At 45.3% G+C, this 24435-nt stretch overlaps 1 protein-coding gene across 2 annotated transcripts in view; it reads right to left on the bottom strand.

The window, feature by feature from the left end:
• PRKCB (protein kinase C beta) overlaps positions 1-24435 on the bottom strand; it is a 310014-nt gene that overhangs the window by 40250 nt on the left and 245329 nt on the right. For both annotated transcript variants that reach the window (XM_061209992.1, XM_061209991.1), the window contains exons 10-12: positions 15221-15394; positions 2549-2640; positions 744-806 (exon numbers count right to left, since the gene is read on the bottom strand). In XM_061209992.1, coding sequence (XP_061065975.1) covers positions 744-806; positions 2549-2640; positions 15221-15394 — 329 coding nt within the window. The remainder of the gene's footprint in view (positions 1-743; positions 807-2548; positions 2641-15220; positions 15395-24435) is intronic.

Below are 24435 nucleotides of genomic sequence, written 5' to 3'. Positions count from 1 at the left end.
ATAGACCCTCGCCCATGCCAAGTGCCCTTTGGAAGCCCCGTGCCACGCACCAGCCTCCCTTGCATAACAAACCAACGCAAGCCTGCACTGTAATGCCATTTGCATCCGTGTAGTGTAAGGAGAACTGTACCCCCTGGACTCACTGACAAATAGCAGCCCCAGGCTCCATAGTCTGCTTGCATGAGATATAAAATGGGATGACTCATCCGGCTATGATCATACACTTGCTCCTGCAAAAACGGGCAAATGCCAAGTCCTGAGCTTAATCCTGTCTTTCAGGGCAAGCTACTCAGAGATCCATTTCCAAATTGTAGTTACATAGCAAAAAAAAAAAAAAAAAAAAAGAAAAAAGGAAAGAAAAAAAGAAAGAAAGAAATTTGTTTCCTAATAATATGATCCAGCACATTCTGCCAGCCACGATTCTTTGCTTGCTCCCCAAATGTGGGGTCCACGGGTGAGAGAAAGAAGGGCTGGGTCCCCAGGGGTGAGCCTCCTCCTCTGAGCAAATGGTCTCACATTCGAGGCTCTGAACCATCACTGGAGGAAGATCTGTCATCGTATAGAGCTGCCCAAACTTTGCCAGGGCAGTGGGCAATGCTGCCTGGCAGAGCACATGCCCAAGTTAGCACTGGAGGATTCCTCCCCCACCGTGGTTTCTAATTTTAAAAGCAGTTAAAGAAAGAGGCAGGGAAGGGAGGAGCTGAGAAGCCAAGGAGATGGAAAGTACAGCAGTGTTCACTTACCGGTAAATGATGCCCTTGCTCTGTAAGAAGAACAGACCGATGGCAATTTCTGCAGCATAAAATCTGAAATTAAAAAAAAAAAAAGCAATGGAGAAATTCAAGGACACCATATGCTTGGCAACTCTCAGAATTCAATACAATATTGAACTGGGCATAGAGCATTAATGTTCCACCATGGATGGTCAACCATACATCTCATAAAACGAAGTATGAGAGTCTGGACGGATGAACAGGGTTTAGAGAGCTATGAGGCTAAGGACAAAATGGGGTGGGCAGAGGTTCAGCAACTGCTTAGTGGGGAGGAGGCCACGGGATATGATGAACTGGCTGGAGAATGATCATTTCAGACTACAGCATGACAACGGCTAACATCTGCTGAAGGCTCACCATCAACCTTGCATCATTTCAGGTTAGCATCTGATTAAATCTAAATAACAATCCTATAAGGTAGGTGATACTACTACTTCCCTGTTCCTCAAATGAGGAAACTGAGGCTTAGTGACATGAAATAACTTGACCAAGTTATACAGCTAATGAACGGCACAGCCAGTATTGGAAACAGCATCTGGCTAAAGCGTAAGCTCTTCATGAAGGCCCGGAAAGAAACAGATTTTTGAGAGAACCAGAAAGCCCCGTTACAAAGGTTGGGCGGGCCTTTGGGGAACTCTGTAAAATGTCCTGACAATGTGTCTTGTGTGATAATGGAGTGAAGGTCAGTGGTCACTTAGATGTCAGAAGTAAAAGAAGAGCCAACCCATTAGGACTGTGCCAAGATAAACAAATGGCACGACCTGGAGGCACGAGAATGCAAACCCTACCAGAATTAGTGCTCATGACCTGGGCAGGTGGGAGGAGGGGGGCAAGGCTGAGCTGAACAGGAGCCAGCAAGCCTCTGCAATGATGGGATGGGGCCCTAGATGAGCCTCCAGAGCTTTCTAGCGGGACAATGAGAGCCTGGCAAACTCCCTAGGAGAGGTTAGCGCTGCTGATGCTATGACTTGCTGTGCTCCTATTCTCCAACAGCCGGGAGAAACAGGATGAAATTTGTGTTCTAAAAAGAACAGACCAGCTGCCTTGTGGACTGAAGGGGACAGAATGAACTCAGCAGGGGAAACAGATTTCCAAAGACCCAGAGTCAGTCTCTCCACCCCAAGAGCCACAGAGCGTAGTCACTATGCAGCTTGAGCCTTCATCTCCCTGGAACGAGGGCATCTAAGAGGGAGAGTGGTGTCAGACAGAGAACGTGAGCAAAGAAGATTTGGGTCAGAATTCTGGATCTGCCTCACACTAGCTCTGTGACCTTAAACAAGTCTCTAAAAACTCTCTGGGCCTGGCACATAGTAAGCTCTCAATAAATATCAGCAAAGGAATACACAAAACCTACAATGACATTCCCCAAGGAAGCTATAGGGCTTTCTCTATGAGCCAGGGGCAAAACTTAGAGATAGGGACTTCCCTGGAAGTCCACTGGTTAAGACTCCGTGCTTCCAATTCAAGGGGTGTGGGTTCGATCCCTGGTCAGGGAACTAAGATCCCACATGCCACGGAGCGCGGCCCCAAGAAACGTAGAGATAAAGAAATAGCTGTGGCTTTCAAGCTTCAAGTTCTTAGCTGGTGTCAAGAAAGAAAGAAGTATCCTACCTCAGCAGAACACCCTTTGCCCCGGCCATGTATTTCTCAGAAGCCCAAGACGTTTAAAGAAAAAGCTCAAGATGTTTAAAACCCCTATTCGACTAAGAACCCAAAAGAACTAACAACCCACCCATTTATCCCAAGGGAAAAGCACAGCACCAGTTCTCACTTACACAGCGTGAGGTTCCTTGAACCGGCCCACTTGTTGGATGTGGTACATGAGGTCGCCACCATTCACATACTCCATCACAAAATACAGGCGGTCCTGGGAGAAGACAGCGAAGAGCAAAGTCAGCCTCTTACAGTTTCTTGGGTTCCAAACGGAGAGCAGGTAATAGCTGGGATTTATGTTCAAAACCACCAGGACTCTATGACAGGTTGGGTGCACTGTTTCCCCAAGCGGAGTATTTGTGCCACTGGAAGTACGCCAAGTGACCACAGGCAGTATGTGAATTGTTTTCTTAAATTAATAACGCTAACTTTATACTGGTCGGTACTGGAAAATATAATTAGCACATTAATCTCGTGACTTAGTGGCTATCATTGTTTAGTAAATCTTATTTTAATAAACAGTGGAGACTATTAAGCGAATCATATACAGGTAGTAGGTAAGCTGTGGGAGCCAGCCTCCACCATGTCCCCTGTGATTTCCACTGCCCGGTGTTCACATCCTGGTGTAGTCCCTTCCCTCTGAGAACCGGACTGACTTGTGTAACCAATAGGATATTGTAAAAATGACAGTGTGTGGCTTCCGGGACTGGTCGTGTTGTGAAATATGTGTTTCTGTTTTACTTATATATTGGGGTGGCTGGGTCGCTGTGTAAAAGGGGGTTTGCTGTCAAAAGTCGCCAAGCTATTGTACGGGGCTGTTAAGACCAGGAGGGGGGTAGCAGAGAAGTGATGTGTAGGGCAAAGGGTCCCTATGAAATCAATATAGGATTTGAAGTCTCTTTCCACTACTTAGTAGCTGTGCAACAGCTGTTACTTAACCTCTCGAATCTCCAGCTTTCTCTCCACCTGTAAAGTGGACACGACCCACCTGCCCATAGAGTAAGTACCAAGATGACGTATGTAAAGTGTTCTAACAATGATGGCGGCCACACAACAAAGGTTTAATCCACCACTGAAAAAAAGCCTTCCTTATAGTGCACGGAACTTTATCTTACATATAACAGTCATGTGTGCATTTATCAAATGTGTACTGTGTGTATAATAATTAGAATAAAAACAACGAAATGAAGCTACCACCTGGCGAGCACTATGTGACTCAGCTGAACGCTTTGCATATTTTGTCTCATTTATCTCTCTAAACAACCCAACATGACAAACATTACCTTTTCCCCCTGGCAGGATTTGAACCCCGGGCAGGTTGGTTTCAGAGTCTACACTTGTAACCTCGTATCATGCAGCTTCCCGTGTAAGGTTCTGACCCAGACATTGTATGGATGTGTGGGTGTGTCCTCCCTTCTGGGAGCTTCCGGTCCAGGGGAAAAGAGAAGGGACGTCAAAAAAAGCTGGCAGACCACAAGGGACGGGTACAGGTTAATCAATTATTTTTGAAATGTCGAAGGACTTTCTCAGCCCGACTCTACTTCACCCTCTCAACATCTCTAATGAGAGGCAGAACCCTCCACTCCAAGGCATATGAGGTTTGCAAAAAGGGCACTTACAAGTTAGTGGCAGAGTGGAGACAGTCAGCCAGAACTGCCGACACCCTGCCCCTGGTTCTTTGGGGGTTTTCTGATAGAAAACAAGCCTAAAAATAGCATCTGTCTTTGCTGCACGTTGAAGAGAACCAAAACACTTGCTTTTAAAAATTATTTTTAAAACTAGCAGATGGCATCGGCCATAGAGAGAGAAGTAAGTGAGGGAGAGATTTCAGTTGCTTGCTTTCTGCTTGGAAGAACTCAACTTGCCCCCCCCCCCAGACTCATTAGTCAGAATCCCAACATCAGGGAGAGAGCTCCATGGTGGGTAATGCCATGTTCTGTGGTCTGTTTCTACCACTCACTGTATTCGGGGCAACCCTGAGATCTGTCATCTTCGAACTGTACTGAGTGTGGCGTTGGCACACCAGTGCTTCAGCTATTAAACGTTATGGTTGGCATCTTGCTGTCCTTTCATTTTCCGAGCAAACACTTAATGATGCCCACTCTTTGCCAGGCTCTTCTACTGCCAGAGATGCTACTGTGAATGATCCGTGGTGCCCGACGTTAAGGATTCCCCCAGGCAAGTGGGGAGACCAGATAAACTTCCAAATGTCAATGTTTCCCAAAATGAGGTGGGAGATAATTTTAGGTGGGCTATGTTTTTACCTTTAGAGTTTTGTGTTTATTTTAATGCATATTATTAAAAATATAACTAGCACCTGAAGCCCCTGATTTGATGGCTATTATTGCTGAGGAGGGAGAGTAGAATGCATGGAGTTACAAAAGAGGAGATGTGAGCAAGACATGGGATCAGATTATGATGAACTGCATAAGGCCACCCACCCAAACATCAGTCATCTCACTTACGTTAAGATCTTTACCATGTTGTTCTAAATCATCTACTAAAATTTACTTATTTAAAAATGTTTTTTATTAACTTACCTTATTTTTTTTTTTTTTTTACTTAAACACAGTTATTTAAAAATTTTAAAACTTCATACCAAAGTCATAAATGGAGATTGTCTCTGTAAAAAAATAAATGCCTCTCTGGAGTCTATTGACTCCATGCTATCACCAGTCTGGCTTTGGTACATCAATCCCTTAAATGACTTATTTTTAAAATAAATGCAATTTGCCCATGTACTTCACCTCCCACTCCAACACAAGGAACATCAAAATTTGGAAAACACTGCCAATGGCAATCTAGAGCCCATCTTGAGCAGAGAAGTGAATTTTAGAACTTTTATTGAGCATTTATGTTTGCAATTCATGGTATTAGGTGTTAAAAGGGCAAAAATGATAAGGTACAGGTCTTGCCGTCAGAAAATTCAGAATCTTGGTTAATTCCATAGGAATTCAGAATCATGGTTAATATACAACTAACTAAAGCCATCATCTAAAGTAGGATGTGTTCAGAGAAATTTCACGAGAGGTACAAAGAGTGAGCTCTGGGGACTTCAGCTCACCCACTACCTCCAATTCTGACAAAATTATTCCCCCCATAGTGCCCTGAAATCTGACTTTGTTCCCCACGCTTCCTATAAAATTATTCCAAGGCTTCACAGATCTTTCTCATAGTCACGTGCAGTGGGTTTGGATCAGGACCTACTTGCTGGCCTCTCCTACATGGACATCGGAAAGTATGTATTGAGTATGGACCCCAAGTCCAGCTTGGCTCCTGCTACCTGCTCTGTTTTCCAAAGAGGACTTGTCACAGCTCAAAACATCAACTCTCATTGCTCTAGGCTGATGAATCTCGACTTCAATTTCTATCCTCTCCCTTTCTCCTGAGCTCCAGTCAGCTCCAGCTGGCTACAGGACGTTTCTACGTGGGTGTTCCACTGTCAACTCCAATTAAAAGCTCCGAAAGGCAAGCTCACCATCTTTCTCTTCAAACTAGCCAGTCTGCTCAACTTTCAAAGTGTTTCTTCCAAATTATTATCGTTATTGCGGTTATTCTTCATTTACACACTGCCCTTGTCTCCGAAGCGTGAAACGACTTCAGTTAATTATAAATTTCCTTTCTCCGTAACCGCTCATGTTCAATCAGTAAATAAATAAAATTAAATATCTGTCTGTCACCACAGCGTGCAAAATGGTTGGATAGAATTTTTCAAATTTGGAGTGTGAATATGAGGATAGTCTGATTTAAAACGATGGCTGGATTGCATGTGCAGAATTCACCAGGGGAGGCCCTGAATAGGGCAGGGCATTTAAAGAGATAATCACTGTTCCTCCAAGACAGCTGAAAGTGGGATGTGACACAATGCCCATGTGACTGCCAGGAGGACACTTGCCACTTTTAATAAGATACCATGGACAGAGAAAATCAACAATGTGGGCAACTCTAAGCGCGTACCCTGCTCTAAGGTGAGTTGCATAAGTGTTAATCTATTTAATGATCTTTAGTGATTCTCCAAGCTGGTCAGTGGATCAATCCTGTCTGTAAACTGTTCCTCTTACTGCAAAGATCCATCTGTTTCTATCAAGAAGCTGTGCAGTTAAGAGCCTTAGCTGTGGCATGAACTAGTACTGGGTTCTAGGGCCGGTTATCCTGCTTACTTACTCTGAGACCTTGCATCAGTTACTTAAACTTCCCCTGCCTTCCTAAAGGGGCAGGAATAGCTTCTCTTCCATATGGGTTTGCAAAGATGTAACAGATAATGCATGGAGTCCATGCAAACTCACAGAGGCTCACTCAAGTGAGCGTGTGGACACCTTCTTTCCTCTGTATTCTATAGCCTAAGAATCACTATCAGAATCAAGCAACTTGATGCTCCTCTAACTGTATTTTCTGCTTTCTAAGCTTTGCCCTTCCACATAGAGAGCAAAGTTCTCAAGGGCTAGGGCCATCTCTCTTCTTCCTTGGAATTCTATAGACCTTTGATTATTGAATGAATATGCAAAGGCCACCATCAAGAGGGCAGAGAGAACCAGGCTGTGTCTATTCCTCTCCACCCCAGCTCTATATGCCTGGGTTGCATTCCTGGGTCCTTTCCTGCACTCAAGATTCTTGGATGGCTTTAGTTGCCTGAGGCCCAGACACCTATCAAGCTCTCTCCAGCTTCCTCTCCTTGGATGCATTCAATACCATGTTTGCACTGCTAGCTAGCAACAGGCTATGTCCTGCTCCAACCCCGTTGGTCTCCTTGGATTCAAGATGGCGTCTCCCACCTGACAAGAGCACCAATTATTCCGTCCCTGTAGATACAACCCCTTCTTAAAGGTTCCTGCTGAATTAGTAGCCAATTACTAGGTGATTGGGTTAGGAATAAAACAACTGACCTATGCCGAATCAATCAGATTCTCTTTCCTGTGTATGAATTGGAATTCGGGGAATTTGGTGGATAGGCAAACTGCAAGGGACTAGGGAAGCCATGTTACCATGAACAGGGGAAAAACAAAGAAAGCAAGGAAAAAGAAACAGAGATCTAGTCTAGAAAGCTTTGAAGTTACAGTTTCTAGATCTTCATGACGCTCAGGTACATCCTTGCCTTTGGGTTGTTTTTCTTCCAATAATTCTTTTTTTTTTTTTTTAACATCAGCTAGTTTGGAAGAGGTATTCTGTTTCCTGCAACTCAACCATGGCCAACTGAGACTACGGCCAAGAGTTTCCTACAGCAACGCCCTTACATTAAACTATATCCTTGGATACTGCTGCCAACCCAGAGTTGACCCCGAGTTACCAGGACCCCTTGGACACTCTCGGTGCTCAATGGACGTGTCGTCAGGGGCCAGCTCTACAAGCGGAATCATCCTCATCCCCCTCCCTGTCCCTTTTTGCATTCTGGGTTGACGCCCCTCCCAGCATGCCTTGCAACTGAGTTCTTGCTGGGCTACAACAGCAAATTTGGGGAGGAAGTAATTCCTGTCCTTCAATGACTCATAAAATCTAATTCTATTTAAAAAAAAAAAAAAAAGAAGTGCATATGTTCAATTGAAAAGAAAACATTTAAAATAGATGTTTTGCTAAGGAGACTTAACTGCCTGGGCCCACTGGCGGTTGGGAAACTGCATGAATGTGCTGGGCTGACAATTGTACCCGGGAAAAACTGCAAAAGGGCTGGAGGAAACATAATCCTTTTGTGCCCCTCCAGCCAGGTGCCCCTCCAGCCCAGCTCAAATAATGCGGGTGGCCTCCCTTTTTGTTTGTTCTGCACTTTGTACACCACCTCTTCTAATCCTCACTTCTTATGTCACTTTAAAGATGATGAAACCAGTATGCAGATCTGTTAAGTCACTTCCTGGAGGTCACACAGCCAGTAATCGTAGACCCAGATTTATCTGACTGAGAAGCTGGTGCTTATCCCTTTGTGCTTCTAGAACAACTGGCCTAAACCCCATTCTCCAAAGATCAGTTCCTCTAATGAGCAATTCTCTAAAAATTCAACCCCCTTCTGATGGCTTTTGTATCTGTGTATTTGAGTATTAACTTTTGCCGTCTTGTGGCACACTGAACACTTTTAAAGTGTTTTATTATCGACTCTCCTGAAATAATATAAATTCAAAATGAAGACAATTACCTACTGGCCCCTCGCTAAATCAAATCAAAGTTTCGATTTATCTGTGTCTCTGATTCTTTTCCGTGTGCAGATTCAATTTTTTTTTTTTAATTTATTTTTATTTATTTATTTTTATTTTATGGCTGTGTTGGGTCTTCGTTTCTGTGCGAGGGCTTTCTCTAGTTGTGGCAAGTGGGGGCCGCTCTTCATCGCGGTGCGCGGGCCTCTCACTATCGCGGCCTCTCTTGTTGCGGAGCACAGGCTCCAGACGCGCAGGCTCAGTAGTTGTGGCTCACGGGCCTAGTTGCTCCGCGGCATGTGGGATCTTCCCAGACCAGGGCTCGAACCCGTGTCCCCTGCATTGGCAGGCAGATTCTCAACCACTGCGCCACCAGGGAAGCCCCAGATTCAATTTTAACACATTTAGAATAATCTTTTAAATAGAATGTAATATCTTACATTTTCTGTTAGCATTGCGCCATGCATGCTTTTCAAGGATCTTTAAAATCCAGTTGTCTAAGAATACTTCGGATGTAACTTTGCTTTTCTAAACAAGTTTTTAGAAATTAAATTTGTATCGTTTTAAGAATGACAAAAATTGTTTTGTATATTGGTAGGGTGTCTTTTTCCTTTTTATCTATTCTGACCACCTTCAAGATTTTTCCGTTTTATCAAGGATCTTTTACCTTCCAAATTCTAAGTCTCTAGCAAAAAAAACATATCAAATTTGCAGCATGTTATAATAAATTTGTCATTTTTTAAAGGTAGCTGGTTCATAAAAGAATTCTGGGTCACAAAATACAAAATGACACTCCACTCAGGCTACACTGGCCTCCTTGCTGCTCCTCAAATATGCCGAGCATGTCCCTGCCTTGGGCATTTATACTCACTCCCCCTGCTGTCTAGAACACTTTGCCCCTAGACATCCATGTGCCTCACTCCCTCATTTGCTCTGGTCTCTGCTCAAATGTCATCCTTATCAGAAGACCTTCCTTGATCATCCAATCAAAAATAGCATCTCTGTCTTCATCCATCCATCTCTTCCCCCTTTATTTTTTATTATTATTGTTTATTATCTGTCTCCTCCATTCGAATGTAAATTCCCAAGGAACAGGGGACTTTATCTCTTTTGTTCACTGATGTACCCTCACAGGGATGCAGCTGGGTCCTGACACATTTACGTCAACAAATAAATATTTGTTGACAGAATCAATAAGCCTTAGTACCCCCTGTAGACTGGCAGTAATGATCTGACTTTCAGGGATGTTGGCTTTAGGGATACTGCCTGTTCCAGCCAGGACGCCTCCACCTCTGGAGCACCAATCTGGGGGTCAGGGGATATGCAACTCCAGAAGGTGAGCGTGAGATGATGACCACCTTCATGGGCCTTCCTGCTCACCTGAGCCAGGTTAACAGTGGTTTGTTTCACCTATAGGCAGGGCTCCCTAAATCTGAAAATCACTCCCACCACGAAATCTTTCCGATCATTGCAATATCCTTGTGCGGTAAGTAGGTGACTCTTTCATAGTGAAAAGAACACCTGAAGGGGCATTAGGACACCTGCCACTTACCGACAGTGTAACCTGAGGCATTTCAAATTTCTGAGGGTTGGTTTCCTTTACAGAAGTGTGGACAGTAATACGTGCTTGTGGTGTTCTTGTTAAGATTAGATGTGATCATGACAATGAAGATAATTTCTAAACTAGAAAAAGGAATCTGGAGGTAAGGCAGAGGCAGGATAGCAAGGCTTCGGGGTTTGGGGTTCTAGAGTCTTACAGAACAAATGCCAGTGCCACCCCCCCTCACTGTGTGTGGCATTGCTCAAGTTACTGAACTTCTCTGAATATCAGCGCCCTTATCTATACATTGCGGGTAGTCACAGGGCCCACCCAGTCGAAGTGTCAGGAGGATAAAATGAGAGGCTACCTGTAGAGCACTGAGCACAGTGCCTGACACAGGCTGACACACTAAGGCTGCTGCTTTTTGTGGTTTTGATCATCCCTGTTGAGGCCATTTTGATAGCAACTCAACATAATCTACTAGTAAAAGCTTGGGCTCTGGGTTCAGTGGGCCTGTGACCCTGTGCTGTGTCCAGGGAAAACTACCCAACATCCCAGTTCCTCAATCCATTCACCTGCAAAGTGGGGGGTCAGATAATCCCTTCCACCCAAGATGTTTTGTGAGGCTGGAACGAAACAGAGTTTTCAAAGGCCCACAGGATGGCAGATGCTCAGACAGAAAGTCAGATCCACTCCAGGGGTGGGAAAGCTGAAGGAGGGAGCACCAGGTGAGGGATGGTCGGGCCCCTGCTGGAGCCTGGAGACAGGCTGGCTGCTGGCGGTTCTGCCCCACGCGTGTCAGGTAGAGTGGAAATCGGGTAACGTACACTCAAAAGACCTCATAGTGCAGTGATTAAGGGTAAAGCCCCTCGGAGCCAGGCTGCCTGGGTTCAAGTCCTGGCCCTGAAACGTACTAGCTGTATGGCCTCAGTGCCCGTCTGTGACATTGGGATGATGTCGGGACCCATGCAAGGGCTGTCACGGACGTGGCTTATGATGGCTGGTCCTGTGCCTCACGTATAGTAGGCATTATTAGGTCTTTGAAATAAATTTATGTAAAATTAAAATATATGTGCTTAGCCAAAAGAAAAAGTAAATGAAAAAAGTTTTCAGTGGGGGCCTTTCACTCAAAGAGCATCTACTGCTGAGTGGCCGTGAGATGGGAGGGTCTCTGCTCTCCCCTCAGCCAACCCCGCTCAGCCCCCAAGGGCCTCGAGCTCAGCTGGCAGTGACTGTATCTCCCCAAGCCAAGCGTAACTCTGCTATTTAAAGTTACATTTTCCCCCCAAACAATACAGCCCCTCAACATGAGTTAACGATTTCATCTGATCCTCACCAACAAGAAAGCAACCTGTTCCATCCCTGGCCTTGCTGGAGTGGGAGACCGTGGGTCGGTCTTCAATAGGAGGCCTCCATCCCCACACAAGACTCGAATCCACTCAACTCTCGTGTTTTACGTTCTCTCAGTTCTTAATCTCTCTTCCTTGGCAGGTGACAACTCCTGGAGGGGACCCAGGGTGCTGCACAATTTCCATGCACACCCAGACCCTACTCTCCAATTCCAGAAAGCATAATGAAATACAAGGCTCAATGTTAAAAGAAGAGCCTCAAATCCACTCTACTCTATTGTGTTTAAAACAGTAAATTACAAATCAAGATACTGTACTTAATGAATATTAGTCACAAATGACCAATTTCCCCCAATCTCAACACATCCAGCTGAAATTGAAAACTGCTGCTCTTCTAATTCTCACTTCTTATGTCACTTTAAAGATGATGAAACCAATATGCAGATCTGTTAAGTGACTTCCTGGAGGTCACATAGCCAGTAATCATAGACCCAGATTGTTTGGGGGGAAGAGTCCAGCCTCTTCCTTGAGAACAAGATCTCCTTCTTGTTTACCACTCAGTCTGTTTACCACGGAGACTGCACTTTATCTGGTGATGTCCACGAGTCAGTTTGGGGACCAACAATGGAAAAAAAGAGACGATGTGAGAATGAGAGAGTCTAGAGGTCTAAGAGTCTAGTCTAATCCCATTTCTGCCACTACTTGAATACCTTTAGGCCTTAACTCCCCAAGGTAACACTAGGGATTTGGACTTGTAAGATGTATGCCCTTCCCGATCTTTGCCAAGTCCCATATAATGTGAATTATTGCTCACTTAATATTTTTCTTTACAAGGACTCTATTCTTTTACTCAAAAATTTTATTTTAAAAGCAAACTTTTGCCACCTTTGGGGCATAACAGTGAGCCAGTTCATGAAAACTGTCAAATAACAAAAAAAGTGTCATGCATCTATCCTGCCTTTCCTATATGAACTGTATCACCAGGGGACCAAGCAACAGATGAGGGAAGTCTCTCTTTATAAAAGAATTCCAACTAATAAAGAAAAAGGAATGACAGAATTAGGATATCACCATCTCACAATCCTTAATGAATTCATGGACCTAGGCACAGAGCATCACTGGTTGCCAACACTTTACAAAAAGAGAGACAACCGGACATTATGTGAATTTGGATGAAAAAACACACACAGCCACCTATGGTCTTGCCAAAGGGATCAAACCTGGGTCTGACCGAACCTCTAGGTCCAGCTACCAATTTGCAGAAAACACAGAGGACAGAGGAAACATGTGGAGGGGCCCCATGACTATGCACTCAGCAAAATCCAGCCTGTGAAAATGCTGTGGGTCAAACAGCCCAGGATCTTTAGCAGATAAAAGAAAGGGATGGAAGGAATGGAGAGGGAAATCACCCTATTAAAAGACAAATCAAATTTCTACAAATGGGAAAGAGTAAACTATCTTATCAAGGGATGATAAAACTTAAGTGATAAAACTATAGAGACAGGCAAGGAAGTCAAGCTACCATTTGGGGGGAGATTGAGATTGGGACGCAGAGAAGCTTCTAGAGTGGCTGCCAAAGTTCTTTCTCGACCTGGATGGTGGTATGAGGAACTTAACCTTGTAATAACTCATTATTAAAACATCAATTGTGTGTGGTTTCTCTATATTTGTCTTATAATATCTCAAAATTTAAAAATAAAAAGACTTTATATTGTCATAAATGAAAGAAATCTGTAAAAATATATAGAAAATAAAAGCAAAACAGCGACTTAGAAACTGCTATTTGCCAAAGCTCAGAACCTGAAGCTTGGTCCTCTCTCTTCATTAAAAAGTCAAGTGTTAGAAAGATGTTAATGGCCATGCTAGCACCAAACAGAAACATTCTCTTCGAGGCACTCAGAAGAAAATAAAGTGAACTGAAAAGAATGTAATTTAAAATCCGTGCACAACCCAAAATCACCCTTTGAACTACCCAGGACCATTCTGCATGGTGGTGCGTGCTCTATACTTTGGCAAACACGATTTCAGCTCTTAGTCCTGCCTGCAGTGGAGTGAAAAATGTTCTTGTAGCCCCTCGTCACCAGCAGACCCCAACAAGAGGCTGGTGGGTCAAAGCCCCTGCAGGGGAATACTGTACACATTTGCCTAGAATGTTCCTTCTCTTGATGACCTGTGGTAGGGAGATTGTCTGGGATTCAGGAAATGGGCCCCAGCAGAAAATCATCCCTGCACCCAAAACATAGATGCCCCTGTGGCAATCAGGCAACAACCGAAGTGAATAACCAGCATCTATGAGCGTTTACCAGGTATCAAGCACTGTGTTAAGTGTTTCTCATGTATAATCTCATTTCCTCCTCATAGCAACCTTGGATGTAGCTCATTCACAAATGAGGAGACTGATACCAAGAGGTTTTGTAATTTTCCCAAGGCCATTCAGCCAGAAAGTGACAAAGCTGGGATCTTAACCCCAAATGTATCAAGAGACTACTTAGAACAAGGAAGGGGCTGGGTTCTGGCTCTACCCCTTTCACAACAGGTAGTTCTATGCCTGGCGTATGGTCTGCACTGAGAAAACCCACCCCAAACCCAGTTCTGGGTCTTCCTAGGCTGGAGGGACTCAGTCTAACTTAGCAGAGCACAGGACTTGGTGATGTTGGAGAAGAGAGCAAGTCCCAAGCTTTAAGGTACACGCAACTTGCAATAGTGTCCCATCTCGCACAGGGGTTGGGCTCTACAATCAGGATGTAGGGTGAGAACTGGAGAGAGTCAAAATAATCTTGAAAACTCCCTTAAAGCGTCTTCAAGACACTAGGCCTTTGGCCCTTAGAAGCTCCCAAAGCAAGAATAAACTTTGTATCTCTTTGCATTTAGGCTCTGTCCCATCTCCCCCCTGCCCCCTGCCCTGCCCCGCCACAGTGTCTGGTACCTGGGAAAGGCTCACAGATGAGGTATAGAGCTGAATAAGCTGGGTCCCATTTCTGAGAAGGTCATGTTCTTAAAGCAGAGGAGACAGACATGGGGATAGTTACAAGACAAGGCAATGGGGGCTGTTATAGCAGAACCTGGAGAGGTGAATGCGTCCCCAAATTGTTGCCTGATCGCCACAAGTACCCCCCTAGGTATGGAGACCAAGGTCTAGTCTGAACAGGGGAAAGGTAAGAAGTTGCTTCAAGGGCCATCTCTTATCTCACAGATAGAGGTAGAATCACAGTCAATGGCGGATAGTACCCAGATGCCCCCTTCTTCTTAGGAGCCCGGTTCTGATCTCACAGGTCCCTGCCCAGGCTGTGTCCCCTGCCCCGGGAGTCCTCTGAGGGCTGTGTTGTCAGGCAACCCCTCCTCCAGGAGGTCCATGCAACCTGCAGCGTGAACTCGCGCATTTATCGGAAGAGTCCAGAGGGCTGACTGTGACCCTCTAGGGGCACATAGGAGGACCTTTTCCCTCATCCCCATCTGTAAGTTCTGCTAGTACATCTCAGATTGTGAGTCCTGAGTTCCTGCCCGCAAGTCACCTCTTGCTGCCAGAGGAAGGCCCTGCTCCACTGGTTATAAAACCAATTGCCTGAGTTCCTTTATCTTTGTTGAAACAGCATCTGCCTCAGGAGAGGGTGCTTCTCAGCAGCAACCTCAGAAATTCTCCGTGGCCGGCTGTCCCTGGGCCCTGACAGCTTCCTGTCTCTAGGAGGGGAAGGGCCCGGGTGTCTCTTTGTGGTGGCCGCTGCCGGGACAGCTCTGGCCAAAGCCTGAAGCCTGGAGATGGAGTGGCCCAGGCCCCCAGGCAGTTACCATGGTCTGGAAGCAGGAATGCAGCTGAGTCAGGAAGGGCGGCTTCCCGGGCAGGGCCAGCACCCGCTTCTCTACCATCGTGCATTCCACGTCATCATCTTGGATCACCACGTCCTTCTTCAGGATCTTCACGGCGTAGAGCTCATCTGTGCCCTTCCGCTCTGAGAGCATGACCTGCAAGAGAGCGGGCACGTCAGTGGAGTAGTCGAAGGGGCCCCGGGGAAGCCACAGGCGGCTGATGGTCACTCAGGTCCACTCCAAGCTTAGTCCATGTGCCCTCGGTGGATGCTGATATGCCAAGTGAAGTTTCCCACAGACCTCGCACCTTGAATGGCTGAACCCAATCAACAGAGGATGGATCCAAAAGAGAGACAGACTCACAGACGTAGAAAACAAACTTATGGTGACCAAAGGGGAAAGTGGTGGGGGCAGGGAGGGATAAATTAGGAGTTTGGGGTTAACAGATACACGCTACTATAAATAAAATAGATCAACAAGGACCTACTGTGTAGCACAGGGAACTCTAGTCAGTATCTTGTAATAACCTATAATGGAAAAGAATCTGAAGAAGAATATAGGTATATAAACTGAATCACTTTGCTGTACACCTGAAACTAACACAACATTGTACATCAATTATACTTCAATTTTTTAAAAAGCATATCACTAAAAAAAATTTTTTTAAATTTTTTAAAAATAGAGGATGGTTCCAAGAGTGATGAGCAAGTATTCGGATATCCCTTTGGGATATGTATCAACGCCCAGCCAAACATGACTAGAATATAAACCCCATGAGGGCAAGTATCTTTGCCTGTTTTGTTCACTGGGGTAACCCAAGAGTCTGGAACAGTGCCTGGCACACAGTAGGTGTTCAAAAAGTATTTGTTGAAGGAGGGAATGAGTGAATTCCTGAAAGAACTGAATTTGGGGCAATTGTTCCCTTATTCTTTCAGTTGTTTAATATTCATTAAGAGCCTGCTAAGCACCGGGGAAGCAGCATTAGATGATCAGGCACGTTCTCTGACCCTGCATTCCAGGGAGGAAGGAACACTTTGGACATTAATTACAGGGATGATTAATGTAATATTTTAACATCCTCTCCTGTTGTCCTGGGGCTTCCTTTCATGCAGCTGTGGTCACAATCTGAGCATGTTAATCAGTGTGGCTTGTGACACATCATTATTTTCACTGGCTGTGACTATGCCAGAGAGAACAGTGACCAGCAGGTACCATTCTCAAGAAGCCTCTTAGGGATCATGGGGCAGGACCACATGGTACAAGACCTAACCTGGTCTGGGGGCTTCTGAGATGGCTTCCTGGAGGAAGAAGCAATCAGACTGAAGTAACTATATACTGCGTGTACTGTGTCAGATATTTTGCAGGCAATAATATCAATCACCACAATATTTTGAGCACTTACCAGGGTGCCAGACAATGGTTTTCATTTATTATGTCTCATTCACTTTGCCTAAGACCCTAGGAAGTCGGTACCATGAAGAACCCTATTTCAAGGGGGGAGGAGCAACGGGGTGGGGGGTTAAGAGGTACAAACTATTAGGTATAAAATAAGCTCCAAGGGCATATTGTACAACACAGGGAATATGGCCAATATTTTATAATAACTATAAATGGAGTATAACCTTTAAAAATTGTGAATCACTATATTGTACACTGGTAACATATAATATTGTACATCAACTACACTTCAATAAGAAATAAATAAATAAGTTTAAAAATTAATTAATTAATTAAAAAGAAAAGAGCCCTATTTCATAGGAGCCCGGGGCTCAGGGAAGGTAAGTGACCTGTCACACCACAAATTCAGTTAGGGACAGAGCCAGGATTTGAACTCCGGTTTACCTGATCCCAAGGTCTCTGCCTTTATACACTCCACTTGCGAGAGTTCCAGAAGAATCCTCAAGGAATCCAGGTGGCTCAGGAAATGAAATGCTCGTACCTGACTCAGCTGGAGGACCAGAGAGTGCAACAGAGGCCTGGGACCAGAGGGAGTGACGCACAGAGGGAGCCCCGAGGCAGGAGGGCAGCTTGCACACTCCGCTCGGCTCCTGCCCTGATGGTAAGAGGCCTGACTGCACGGCAGCTCTGGGCTGCGCTCGCCACCCCTCACAGAGGCCCGTCTCCTGCCCGCACCACCTTCCCTCTCATCACAGCCAGGGGTGGCCATGGGCGATTCAGGCCTAGGAATTTAGAGCACTTAGGGAGAAAGGCCCTGACGCACACCTCCGCATCAAGAGGACTTTTCCGACTGCTTTCTCCCCCAGCCTCACCATAGAAATACGAGCTGCCAGCTGGGCAGGTCCTCCCTGCCGGGCATCTACTCAGTCCTCACAGCAGACCCACTCGCCCCCATGGCAGAGTAGGGCTCAAAATGCTGGAGTGCGTGTCTTTAGCTTATTTCCCATCTCCCTCTGCTCCCTCACGGGTACCCAGAGCCGTTTTTCCTTCCCTAGTCCTCACCAAGGCAGAAACAATGACTCCACTAAGATGTTAAGAGTAGGCTGGAGATAGGAGTTTTCTGCTCCCAGATTCCCGAGAAGGCAGGGCTGGGGCAAGGGCGGGGAGGAGGGCGGAGAGGTGACTTAGCCAGAGGCGAATGGGTAGAGAGACTGAAGGAGGATGCAAGCAGAGTCATCAGCTGAGAGGACCCCCAAGTACACAGGAGGGGCTCAGCGCTGAGCTGGCTGTGAGTGTGGCAACCCCACTGCCCCGTCACCACTGGTCCACGTACCATCTAACAACCCAGAATACTCGTAGACAACCCACCCCACCCAATCACCACCCAAGAACACAGGGGAGGGACCCTGGACACCTTGAATGTCAATGCAGTCCCCTGTCTGGAGGAGTAGCAGGACAGATGGCTGGGAATTTCCCCAGGCACCAGAGGCAGGGGTGAACACCCTACGTCTGTTTCAATTACTCCCCTTGTACAGATGAACAAACTGAGACTCAGAGAGACTAACCTGCTGGAGCTAATGATTGTTCTAAAGATGCAGATCTGACCAGGCTACTCAAATGTTTCAAGTCCCTCAGTGACTCCCGCAAGTCAAACAATTTCTTGACCACATCCTGTTCTTTCTTTTCCTTTGGCTATTCTATTCCCACTGCCTGTAGTGTCCTTCCACACGCTTTCACTGCTCAGAAAATCTGAGATTCAGCTCAGATGTTACCTTCCTCTATATCCCTCAATGATCCACGTAGACCAAACAGGTCATTCCCTCCTCTGGACACTGGGACTGCTTTGTATCTATGGCAGGTACTTTAGGGCAAGTGTTTCCAAACTTCAATCAATCATTCACGTGCCTTTTTCACATTTTTTCCCTACCACCTAAACTGGTATTTACTTAGTATTTTTTAAATCTAGTCACATCTTTACTTAACTACATTTATCTGAAAAGGAAATTTTATATCATCACCATTAATGGCAAGCCAGTATCACCAGCCATAAGTGGAAGATGAGCATAAAAGTAAATAAAAGCGGGGGCTTCCCTGGTGGTGCAGTGGTTAAGAATCTGCCTGCCAATGCAGGGGACACGGGTTCGAGCCCTGGTCCAGGAAGATCTCACATGCCACGAAGCAACTAAGCCCGTACGCCACAACTACTGAAGCCCACACGCCTAGAGCCCGTGCTCCGCAACAAGAGAAGCCACTGCAAAGAGAGGCCCGTGCACTGCAACGAAGAGTAGCCCCCGCTCGCCGCAACTAGAGAAAAACCCGCACGCAGCAACAAAGACCCAACACAGCTAAAAAATAAATAAAATAAAATAAATTTATTTTTTAAAAAAATAAATAAAAGCAAAGCAGTGCTAGGAAATTCTAGCTAGATACTGCTGGCTGCTGAAGGTTCCAAGCCAGGCCTGCGTTTTCCTCTTGTTTATGGAAAAAAGTGATAGTAGCAAATGTTAGCTATTAATGGCATGTTGTCATCAAATGAGACTTTCTGATTCAAGTAATTAGAAAGACTAAGAGAAAACATAAAAAGAGAGAAAAACCTTATCATTCATATGGCACCTAAGTACCACCTTAAAAAAACTCAATTACTCAACTAAAATCATCTTGCAAATCATCAATACTATGTGCTTCACACCTTAGAAAATACTGTTGCATTTGTAGAGATATTTATCTTTCAGTCAATCAACAGGGATGTGTGAAGATTCTCAGTGCCTCGTCCTGCCCTAAGCCACAGGGGTAGAGGGGAGAATAGCCAGTACCAAAGGACCCCCCTCACATCCTGCAAGTGCTACACAAAGGGGCAAACTCTGGAAAATTCCCCTATAGCAGCTGGAGGAAAACAGAACTGACACACACGAAGCATTAATAACAATTTAGAGATAGAACTGAATCAAGTTCTAGAGCAGGGGCCAGCAAACTTTTTCTGTAAAAGGACAAAGAGTAAATATTATAGGCTTCGGGGGACAGTCTCTGTATCCACTACTCAACTCCGCCACTGTAGCGGGAAAGCAGCCGTAGACCACACACAAGTGAATGGGTGTGGCTGTGTCCCAATAAAACTTTATTTATAAAAATAGCTGGTGGGCCCAGCGCCAGTAGTTTGCTGACCCCTGTTCTAGAACATTTCAAAAAAGATCGGGAAAAAATAAGAGTGACTACATTATCAAAAGTGGCCACAGTTTAAAAAATAGAACTACCATATGACCCAGCAATCCCTCTACTGGGCATATACCCTGAGAAAACCATAATTCAAAAAGAGTCATGTACCACAATGTTCACTGCAGCTCTATTTACAGTATCCAGGACATGGAAGCAACCTAAATGTCCATCGACAGATGAATGGATAAAGAAAATGTGGCACATATACACAATGGAATATTAGCCATAAAAAGAAACGAAATTGAGTTATTTGTAGTGAGGTGGATGGACCTAGAGACTGTCATACAGAGTGAAGTAAGTCAGAAAGGGAAAAACAAATACCGTATGCTAACACATATATATGGAATCTAAAAAAAAAAAAAAAGGTCTGAAGAACCTAGGGGCAGGACAGGAATAAAGACACAGAAGTAGAGAATGGACTTGAGGACATGGGGAGGGGGAAGGGTAAGCTGGGACGAAGTGAGAGAGCATGGACATATATACACTACCAAATTGAAAATAGATAGCTAGTGGGAAGCAGCCGCATAGCACAGGGAGATCAGCTCGGTGCTTTGTGACCACCTAGAGGGGTGGGATAGGGAGGGTGGGAGGGAGACGTAAGAAGGAGGGGATATGGGGATATATGTATATGTATAGCTGATTCACTTTGTTATACAGCAGAAACTAACACAACAATGTAAAGCAATTATACTCCAATAAAGATGTTTAAAAAAAAAAAAAAAGTGGTCACAGTTTAAGTTGGATATGGACCCTAGCATGGTTTTCATTTCTTTCAACTCCTTCGTAGAGCCTTCTGATTGGGCAGGGGAATCTATCTGGCCACAGCTGATTGGATTAGAGGTGGAGAACTGATCTAGGTTGAACCAATCAGATTCTCTCATTGAAGAATGTGGAATTAGGATGCTCCATGTAGGCACTCTAGGATCCTGAAAAGAAAAACACACAGATCTGCCTAGAGTGGTCCTTTCCTACCACATGCAGGCAAAGAAAAATGACCCGGATATGTGGGGGAAACAAGAAGGTCAGGGAATGAGCAAAGGCCTTGCTTTCCAGTTCTTGGTTCCCATCTCTCATGAGGCTTGGCTGTTTCCATAGAAACCTCCATATCTCCCCAATAAAGTTATTATTTTATTTATACTAGCTTGAGAGGATGTCTACCTTTTAAAGATCTATAAGACAAAATCATCCTATAAGACAAAATTATTGCTTGAGGAGTACAAATTCTTAATAAAAATAAAAATTTCAGTAAGTCAAACAGCATCGGGTTAGTACATGACCTAAAACAAGACAAATTCCATTCTTTATAAATTCCATTCTTTTTAGGTGCCTCTTGCCTATATCAGAACCACGTGGGGTACTTGTTTACAAGGCCAATTCCAAGCGCCACCTCTCATCCAGAAGCTCTGACTGTGGCCTGGGAGTACACATTTTAACAAGCACCTCCCTTCCCCTTGATTCTAATCACTAAATTTGTTGCTCTAAGGAACTCTGAGGTAATATCAGAATTGATTCATTTAATATGAGGGATAGGAGGTGTCTAGAAGTAAAACAGATAGAATCCTTTTGAGTGTCCCAACGCTTTCTCCGCAGTCGTTACCAGGGGCGAAAAGGGAACTTTGCTCCTTAATATTCTAATCAAGCTTTCCTTTCAATAGGAATCTCTCTGCCCTTGGAGAGCTTTTTGAGAGCTTCCTGAGAGCTTTCCCGGTATCATGAAAGAAGTGATATTCTGCGGTGGTTTCAAAACATGTCTGTAAATATTTGACACTCCTCAGTCAAGGGGCAGAGTCTGTGCCCTCTGCTCTTGAACCTGGGCAGCCTCTGTGACTGCGTCAATGAATGGAATACAGTGGAAGGGATCCTGTGTGACTTGGGAGGTAGCAGCTTCTGTCAGTTTCTCTTGGGACACCTGCCTTTGGAGCCCTAGGCCACCGTGCTAGTGAGGCCACAGCATGAGACCACGTGGAGAGGCCTGGGGACCACACCAAGAGCTTGCTGCCTAGACAGCACTGGGTGCTCCAGCCCCAGCTGTTCCAGCCCCAGCCACTGCAGGACAGAGCCCAAGCCACAAGCAACCAGTGAGACTTCCCAATCTCCTGACCCACATACACCATGAGAGATAATAATATACGTGTTGTAGTTTTAAACCTCTGAGTTTGAGGATGATCTGTGATGCAGCAACAGGCAACTAGAACAGATTCACCTGAGTTCATATGTGCCCTAAAGCAACCCAGCCTTGTCAGGTGTGGCCCCTGCTACCTTGCTTTATTTATTTCTTGTGTTTGGTTATGAACACTCTTTTTAATCAAAAAACTTTTAAGGCTCCAATTGAGATGGGCAACAGAGATGGAATTCAGTCTGCCTTCCAAATGTATCGCCTTTCCTAGTCTTACCCAGGACCTGGAAGGCTGGCCAATTCATTTATTCGTTCAGTAAACATGAATTAAGTGTCTGGGATGTGCCAGGCACTGGGGATGCAGAATGACAATCCCTTCAGGAGGCTTACACACCAGCACAAATGAGTCCAGTTCAATTATGATTAAACTCCTGAAAGAGAAGTTCATGGTGCCCTGCGAGTATTCACATGGAGGACTTAACCTGATTCGGTGGGCCAGCAAAAGATGCCCTGGGGAAGTGATGGTTAGGCTGAGACCTGAAGAATGACCAGGACTAGCACAGTGGACATGGGGGAGGCATATTCCAGCCAAAGGGAAGCGAATCGTGTTCCTTTAGGAGTAAACTACCTGGATCCACAAACCTTGGTCTAGAAGTACTGTAGGAAGTGAGCTCTTAAGCTCTAGAACTCAAAGTCCAGATGCCAACTCCCAGCACTCTGAGATGTCTCAAGCAGAGAAAGCAGCACTGGCACCAAGTCGGGTGGCTGGACAAAGAACAGGTGACGTTCAAGGGAATGGGCCAATGTGTGTGCCAGGGAGAGAGAAGACAATGTGGGGATGACCAGCACGTGAGAGAAGGTGGCCAGTTTGGGGCTGATATGATAACCACCCCCATTTCTTACCTACTCTGTGCATTATTCCATTTAATTCCACACAGATGGGTAGTATAGGTACTGCTACCATCCCCGTTTCACAGGAGAGGAAGCCAGGGCTTAGAGAAGTTAGGTGAGTGGTCCAAAGTCACTCCTACTAGGAAGTGACCCTTCTAGGTCACCTATCTCCAAAGTCCATGCTCTTAACCATCTGATTCTCTGAGCCCTGAGCACCCAGTGTTGGGTCATGAGGCTGTACTGTCTGCAAATTATTGCTGGAGTGTTTCAAATACGACTCCAGATCCTGGCCCTGTTCTCCTTTTCCTACCCATACTACCTGTTGAGACTTCAGCCCTTGTGGCCTAATTCATGGTCAAGAACAGAACACTTATGTCCCTTCTCCATTTCTTATACAACCACTAACAAACCACTCATCTACTGGTCGAGATGAGCTTGGTCTGAGTTAGTGCTGTGGTCACGACCCCAGTTCATCCATCTAGGCCAAAAGCTCTATTGGGAATTGTGTGCCAGGCATGATGCTAGGCACTGGTGATGCGTCCGCGAACAGGACAGACGTGGCCCTGCTTCCAAGCAGTAAGTGGCTTGAGAAGATCTTACTCCCTCCATCTGTGCTCTCAAGTGTCGGTACGAGAGAGAAAAATGACAGAAAAACAGCCATAGCACCGGCAATGGCGATGGCCACGATCTAAAATGCTCCTTTACGTAGACATGATTTTTTTATTAATTGTCTCTCGCAGTTTCTGGAACTCCCACTTCAGTTAATACCAACATCGAGGGCATGGGCTGTTTGTTCAGCTGTCCCTCCATCTCTAGGGTGAGGATTCCAAACAGGTTGAAAGGCTGTCTTGAAGTGACGTTCTTATCAAATTCCAAGCCACCTCTGTTCCCCAAGAATCTTCTGGGAGAGATGTGATCAACGCAGCAGCTCCGGTGACAGCAGATAAAATGGAAAGTAGCCCAGGGACTCCTAGCCAGAAAGTTGATGGAGATGAACTTAACTGGCAAATCCAAATGGCCGAATGTGCCTGGAACCTTGGCCCTTGACCATGGGACAAGATGGCATCATGGTTAGGGCAGGGACTTTAGAATTAGGAGACCTGGTAAATATCCAAGTTCCACCACATACTAGCTGCGTGACGTTGGGAAAGTCACTTAACTTTTCTGAACCTTAATTTCCTCGTCTATAAAACAGACACACTAGCAATGCTCAGCTTTGGGTGGTGCTAAGGGAACTTTGGGGGATAAAGTATGCAAACTGTACACCTTAATTCAGCTCCGTGCTGGGCAAATGATGAGTACTTAGGGACTTGTCCTAGTTATAATAACAAAGAACCAGAAAGTGTGTGGCGTAAAATAACAGAAATCTATTCTCTCACAGTTAAGGAGACCAGAAGTCCGAAATCAAGGTGTTGGCAGGGTTGGTTCCTTCTAGAGGCTCTGAGAGAGAATCTATTCCATGCCTCTCTCCCAGCTTATGTGGTTGCCAGTAATCGTTGGTTTATGGACACATCATTCCAATCTCTGCCTCTGTCTTCACACGGCGTTCTTCCCTGTGTCTCTGCCCCAATTTCCTCTT

This window comes from Eubalaena glacialis, chromosome 13 (genome assembly GCF_028564815.1).
Source record: "Eubalaena glacialis isolate mEubGla1 chromosome 13, mEubGla1.1.hap2.+ XY, whole genome shotgun sequence".
In the NCBI taxonomy this organism is placed as follows: Eukaryota; Metazoa; Chordata; class Mammalia; order Artiodactyla; family Balaenidae; genus Eubalaena; species Eubalaena glacialis.
This window is presented reverse-complemented; position numbering and strand designations above follow the sequence as displayed.